At 48.1% G+C, this 7,234-nt stretch overlaps 1 protein-coding gene across 1 annotated transcript in view; it reads right to left on the bottom strand.

The window, feature by feature from the left end:
• Positions 1-309: 309 nt before the first annotated feature.
• Positions 310-7,234, bottom strand: part of LOC111955845 (leucine-rich repeats and immunoglobulin-like domains protein 3) — a 21,687-nt gene continuing 14,762 nt past the window's right edge. Inside the window, 9 exon segments of the mRNA XM_070436487.1 lie at positions 310-447; positions 769-955; positions 1,144-1,291; positions 1,476-1,637; positions 1,930-2,388; positions 2,584-2,865; positions 3,118-3,456; positions 3,991-4,217; positions 5,345-5,422. Of these exon segments, the coding sequence (XP_070292588.1) occupies positions 310-447; positions 769-955; positions 1,144-1,291; positions 1,476-1,637; positions 1,930-2,388; positions 2,584-2,865; positions 3,118-3,456; positions 3,991-4,217; positions 5,345-5,422 (2,020 nt within the window).

The following is a 7,234-nucleotide window of genomic DNA, read 5'->3' as shown; positions in this document are numbered from 1 at the left end:
TTTCTTAAAAAAGAGAACGAGGCCTCACGTGTTATATCTCCTCATGAGTAATTTTGTTCGGGCGAGTTTGTAGCACATGCATGTATCCTTTTAGCACGTTCATGCGTTGCACACTTTTGCAGATGTCATCATTTGAAAGTGTATCACGTGGGTATTTTTTGGGTCATCTCATTTGTGAAGGAGAAAAACCAAGTGAATGTAAGTTTGTGTTGAACGCACATAGATGTCAGCTATGTGCTCGCTCGATCGTTGCTGACGTGCGTAAGCAGTCCTCGTTGCGATAATAGTGGGTTTGTGTTGCGGTAGATTTTATGTTGGCTCCGTGCTCTTTTTCCGATATCCGATGTAGAAAGTCTTTGATTGGAACGCTGTCTTGTTCTTTCCTTCGCGGTCCGGTCCCTGTGTCCAGCGGCTGCTAGGGATATCGTCGTGTGCATCATGCTGTTGCTGACAGGGCCATGGGGTTCAGAGTCCGGGATTAGAATTCCTGCTTGAGGGCACTCAGGGGCTTTCCCACAACGTCCGCGTCAGATCGAGAGGTTGAACGAGAGGAGATTACGTGGTAAGGCCTGAGACATTCAGATGTTGTCGCTTAGTTCGTGCAAGAATATTATGATTATTCAACTAAATCACTTAAGTAGATTGAGTGAATTTATAGGCACTTTAGATGTGCTTGACTATGACCCAAATCCATACTTAGAAATGCTCAGACGTACCCAATGCAAGCTTTAGGAGGAGAAGCCTGTGTCTCCCCGAGGTCGGCCGTACTCGCTTCCATCTCCCTCGTCCATGAGGGCGGGCCTCGCCGCAGTAGGTGGTGTGCCCGTGGAAGCTGCTGCCGTTGGGCATCTGCATCAGCACACTGGGGCTTCCCGTGGTCAAAGGTCCTAGAGGGTGCAACCCAGGCAGATCGGATAGTATTTCGCTCCTCTTGGCATGCTCGTCAGGCGTGCCACTGTAGGAATCGTATGCAGATGGGCGTTGTCACATAGCACCGCCTTGTACGGGGGGGGGGGGGGGGGGCTACATGTGGCCATGGGAAACTCCAGATCAGTATCACTGCATTGTTTGGATATTGTTTCATATTTAGGGAAAAATACTTCATTATGCTACAATATTAAAAATTATATATTGTTGCAGCACGCAACCTGTGAAAGCCCTCTGATGGGTTCTCCGGTGTACATGTTGCCTCTCCTGAGGAGAGAGCTGATGGGTCCTTGGTAATGGCAGAGCAGGGGATCTATGGCCGCCTCCATGTCCGCTTCACTTCCTGTGTCCAGCTGACACAGACCTGTACGAGTCACATGACACATTAGTAACGCATTGATACTTGCCTCAAATTACTTACACTATTCCAATATGTATTCAGGTGAAACAATACACATAGAAAAATGCTCAGAATACAGTTGACTGATGCATATATTCATAACATAAAAAGTCTCCATGCATTTCCAATGAAAGAGCTCCTCTTCTACCATTCATGTCTTTAGGCTGCATGTAGAATCCACTCATGGAGGAAGCCATGAATTGGTGGTTGCCACTGCCACTCTCTGAGGGGATATAGCCATCTTGTCTGTCGGCCAGCGTGCCCTGAGAGGACAGGTAGCTGGGGATGTCTGCAGGCAGGTTGGTCTCATCTGCAGGGAAAACACCAGAGGGAAAAGTCTCAAAAATGTTTTCATAGAGAAATACAATAATTATAATAATCTGTTCACGGCAATGGTCTGTCACTGATTCATTTTAAAGCATTCGTAAAAGGTGTTGTTTTAACAACATGCCAGCCAAAGTATGTGGAGCTGGAGCCCAAAACTCAAGCTCCCCCAAAAATGTTATTTTCTGTTTGAAGGAGGAGGCAACATGGGTATGCAAGTACTGAACTCCTCAAAACCAATCCCGTAATGACAAAATAAAATGGCACCCTCTCATCACCTGTGTTGGTGACGCTGCAGTCCTCGTTGCGCCGACGCGTATGGTAGATGATGACCACCCAGACCAGCGAGGTGCCCACCACGCAGCACACCACYGCGATGATGACGATGCCCACCGTKGTCCAGCCATCCTCGTCCGAGCCTACACCTCCCGAGGCGCCCACCCCCACGTCACAGTTAGGGTTGGGCAGTACGGCTAGGCGCACGTTGCCCCGCTGGGTGCCCAGCGTGTTGGACATCTCGCAYGTGTACTTCCCGGCRTCSCCCTCCGCTGCGTCCACGATTATGAGCAGYTGGTTGCCGGCGGCGAARAAGTGRCGCTCTGTGACCACAAGGGGGCTGTCGTCTTTGGTCCAGTTGAGCCTGGGGGAAGGGCTGCCGCCGGCGATGCACTGGAGGACCGCAGTCTCCCCTTTGGCCACGGTGCGGTCCATGAGAGGGCGCAGGAAGGAGGGCGTTTCTGGAGGAGAATGGGGTAAGGGGGAGTGTTAGCTGCCTTACAGTCTCAAAACGCCTGATTTATATGTCGATTTGTGGGGGAAAACACTCATGGAATACCATAAAATAAAACTGATCTGTGTCAAAATGAAGCGGCGCCCACATATAAATGCAAAGATCTTTGACAGCTGGTGAAAATAGAAAGAATAATTCCCACCTAGCACAGTTAGCGTAGCGTTAGCTGATATGGCTCCGGCGGTGTTCTGGGCGGTGCAGCTGTACAACCCGATGTCCTCTGTCTTCACATCCACGATGAAGAACACATCGTCCTCAGGCATCACGTGCATACGGCGCTCCCGGGCAGCGGGGAAGTCCGTGCCTCCGTCTTTCTGCCAGGCGATCTGCGGAGACGGGTGACCCACGGCGGCACACTCCAGTCTGGCCGTGGCACCGGCCCGGATACTCAGGTCCATGGGCATCTTGGTGAAGGACGGAAGCACTGGAGGGACAAAAGGGATGGACATTTTATTTGACATCTAACGGCAGCACCACTTCAAGAGTTAAAGTTACAAGGTTTTGCAATGTCAGTCATAATGAGATTCCTTATATGTTCGTAGGGCACTCCAAGTTGATATTTGCAGTGTACTTGTGCACTGGTTCGTCATAGTTTATCACGCTGAGAGTTATACTAAGAAAGACAAAACTCTTGAAATAACCAGTGAAATCAATACCAGTAGGTTATTTAACTTACTGTTGACAGTGAGCTTGGCCTTGGTGGAGTAGGAGGAACCAAAGTGGTTTGAGATGACACACTGGTACTTCCCCTCGCTGGTGAACTCTACACTGCGTAGCTGCAGTGTGGTGGTGTACTCTGTAACCTCTGTTTCACGGCCCTGGCCTCCCCCTTGGGCTCTGAGGTGTGCCTGGTTGTGGATTTCAGCGTCATTCAGGACCTCATTGTCCTTCTTCCAGGCAAAGGTCATGGGTGAGTCGCTGGAGCTRGCCGCCGAGCACACGAAGGTGACGTTGGTGCTTTTGATGGCCGACTGGGTCTCAGGTTGCACCGTGATCTGAGGTTTGGGGAAGTCGTCTGGTTGGAAGACAAGAGGGGAAAAACATTAGTTTCCATTTGATGTGAATGGGGCTAACTCAAACTGACATTCTTTTTGGGGCTAACCAGTTTTTGTTTAAACCGTGATGGTCGACAAACAGCTTAAATATGGAAATTATACTATTTTATCCGCCAAGATTCAAACTACCTGACTGGAGAAATGTTGGAAGCTCAGAAGGCAAAGCACCTCAGCTCTAATAGTAGTCATTACTTAAAGAAACTGATCCCAGAAATTCCTCAACAAATATTTATTTTCTCCCTGCTCTCTCTGACTCCACCCGGCCAAGCTGTTAACTCACTGAGTTTCCACATGGTTCCATTACTACGCTGGCTCCATCAGAGTGTCCATGAGTTGAAGGAAAAGATGGAACAATCTGGGTCAGTTCATAAAATGGAAAACCTGTCACGGCTAAATGGTTGTTTTTAACAAGGGCTACATTAAGAGGCTTTGTGTGTGTGTGTGTGTGTGTGTGTGTGTGTGTGTGTGTGTGTGTGTGTGTCAGTCACACTCACCACACACAAAGTCCTCCTGTCTGACGGTGAAAACGCTCTTGCCCTTCAGCATCAGGGGATGGGCACAGCTGGCGTTCACGTAGGGCAGGAAGGCCTGCTCCGCCACCCACAGAGGAAACCACTTGAGCTGGCAGTCACAAAGCCTGGCATGTGTTTCACAGTGCCTGGGGGGCGGGGAGGTGGGGGGGGTTGGCCTGGGGGGCCTCAGGGGGGGGATGGGGGGGGTACTGCAATTAGAGCCAGGGTCACAAGAGAGACCAGCACAAACCTGATCCATAATACGTTGAGCAATTATAGTCGTTATCCATTTTAGATAATCACTTTTATCAGTATAGGTGCTTTTGAAGTAATTGTCTATGAAAATTCTCTTCCTTTCCTCCGATTAGTTCCAGAACAGTGACTCTGGTCTATTGCATTGCGATATAATTACATGTGACTATGACCCAGAGATACTACAGTTCCTCAGCTTTTATCAGTGTACATACGCTTTCCTCAGGACTACATTGATCGCATGTGTTACTCAAATCTCTGAGAGGAGGGGGAGGGGGGAAGAGGAAGAACGATGTAGAACTATGGGAATGCACACACAAAGATTGGCAAACTTTCCCTCCGTCTAGGCCTATCTGTAGGAAGACTGCTAAACTCAATTAATCAGCGAGAAGAGGGGAAGAAAAGGTCTTGAGAACAATAGAAATCTGCGGCAGCACCGTGCTTTGTTAATCAAGGGGCCGACTTCGGCTCCTTGAGCTCAGACACGACTGGGGAAAAAAGTTATTTAATCAAAATGCAGCTGTTTCACAGATAGAATAACACGCACAGATGTGCACATCACACACTTGTTACACAGAAAGCTGCACAACATGAGCATGAACACACAGGCGCCCAACACACTTCTCTCGCCATGCCTAAGCAGTTAGTGATCAATAGTCTCTCACATATGGAGGTGGTGGATACCGACAGCTCTGTTTTTCATCAAAGTATGGACGAAGCAGAGACAATAAGGTTGTGTTGGTTCTCACTAACAGGGTTGTTTTCTTCATGTTATTATGATATTTCCTATTTAGTTACAGCTTAGGACAGTTGAGACAGACGATTGATGTATTGATTTGAAGGTCAACTCACAGTGCTCCGATGTGTCCAGGCCAGAAAGTTCTTGGTCACGAGCGGATTGTATTTTCTGAAGGAACCTGAGAAAGTATATTGAGTTTTCTTCAAATACAGATCATTTATTTTATGATAGAAGCGAAAACTTCCAGTTAAAATTCCGTTTCCCATGGTCCATTTTATGTTTCTAATCTATTTCTGAAACCAACAGGTTAGAAGACACGCCATTGGTAAAGTCAAGCTTACTCACAGTTTCCTCAGTTGTCCCGAGCAGAAATGGTCCATTCTGTCTTCCATGGTCCAGGAGATTTCGTTGTTCGGCAGATCTCTATTTCCAGAGAAACAAAAACAAACACATATGTAAAAATCCAACCAGAAAACAACTGCACTTTTATAGTCTTCACAACCTTGTGCGGCTTTGCGTTTCGTCTGAAGACGAGAAAGAAGTCAAAGGCTTTACCTTTGTATTCAAGTGTCCCATCACTGGAGGATTTTCTCGTTAACTTTGTTTTTTTAAACATTTTTGCGATGTTTCTCCGTGTCTCGGCATATAATGCTTAATTTGCAACGCAACGTGTTTAACAAGGAGGAACTCAAACCCACGCTCGGTTGACTAAATTGTGTGGAAATTATACGTTTTTTAGTAATGGATTTTAATGGCTGGGGAATTATTATATATTTTTTTTTATATCAAAGGTTTTAAAATCAGATATCTTCAAACTAACTGAATGTCATGTGCACACAGCAGTACCTCATGTCTGTTAGAGATTTGCTGGACGTCTTCGCCTCTTCCCCCGCTCCGTCTCTCTCACAGTCTTTTAATACTTTCAAACAGCTAGTTTCCTCCTCTGCATGCCTGGTTACAATGTTGTGGGTTGAGGCGAGCGGGGGGGGGTGGGGGGGTAGAGCAGTGGGTTGTGGAGAGGGGCTGGGGGGTAAAGCCCTCTAAGCCACCCCAACTCCCCGTCCACCTACCTACACACCTGCCCTCTGCTGACCTTTCACGCACAGTTAACATTTGGTTCCATTTAAGAGAGGGACAAGGGGCAATGTTATGGAGCCGGTCTGGAGATGGGGGGATGGAGCGGTGGACTCAGTCTCACTCTGCTGGCTTGTTGAGGTTTTTATGTGTGGGGGGAAACCACAGGCAGTACGTTCAGCTATTTCACATACCGAAAACAAACAAGGCAGAATATTTCCACTCACGCCTCGATGAGTGTGTAGAGGGACAGGGAGCGAAATCCAACAAGCAGGCAGCATCTGAGAAGTTAGCTAGCTGCTAATGTACTCTCATAGATGTGAGATAGAGCTTCTCTTATAGAACACAAAACAATGATAAAGTGTAGGCTGATGAGGCCTCCCGAGTGGAGTAGCAGTCTAAGGCGAGGTGTCACTACAGACCCGGGTTCGATCCCAGGCTGTGTCGCAACCCGGCCGCGAACGGGAGACCCATGAGGCAGCGCACAATTGGCCCAGCGACGTGAAGGTTTGGCCGGCCAGGATGTCCTTGTCCCATTGTGCTCTAGCGCCTCCTTGTGGCGTGCCGGGCGCATGCATGCTGCTTTCGGTCGCCAGCTGTACGGTGTTTCCTCCAACACATTGGTGCGGCTGGCTTAAGCGAGCAGTGTGTCAAGAAGCAGTGTAGCTTGGCGGAGTCATGTTTCGGAGGATGCATGGCTCTCGACCTTCACCTCTCCCGAGTCCGTACGGGAGTTGCAGCAATGGGACAAGACTGTAACTACCAAAAGGGGTGAAATATATATAAGTGTAGACTGATGACTGTTATAACCATGTCACTGACGAGTTTAAATCAAGTTCATCCCTAAACTCTCATGAGCCTTGAGGCTTCTCAAACAACTTCAGGGGAAACTAAGAACCAGGATTAGTGATATTAACCATGGCAGACCAGCTGGCTGGTGTGTTTACGGACATATTCAATCAATCCTTATCCCAGTCTGCTGTTCCCACATGCTTCAAGAGGGCCACCATTGTTCCTGTTCCCAAGAAAGCTAAGGTAACTGAGCTAAATGACTACCGCCCCGTAGCACTCACTTCCGTCATCATGAAGTGCTTTGAGAGACTAGTCAAGGACCATATCACCTCCACCCTACCTGACACCCTAGACCCACTCCAATTTGCT

This window comes from Salvelinus sp. IW2-2015, linkage group LG3, assembly GCF_002910315.2.
Source record: "Salvelinus sp. IW2-2015 linkage group LG3, ASM291031v2, whole genome shotgun sequence".
In the NCBI taxonomy this organism is placed as follows: domain Eukaryota; kingdom Metazoa; phylum Chordata; class Actinopteri; order Salmoniformes; family Salmonidae; genus Salvelinus; species Salvelinus sp. IW2-2015.
This window is presented reverse-complemented; position numbering and strand designations above follow the sequence as displayed.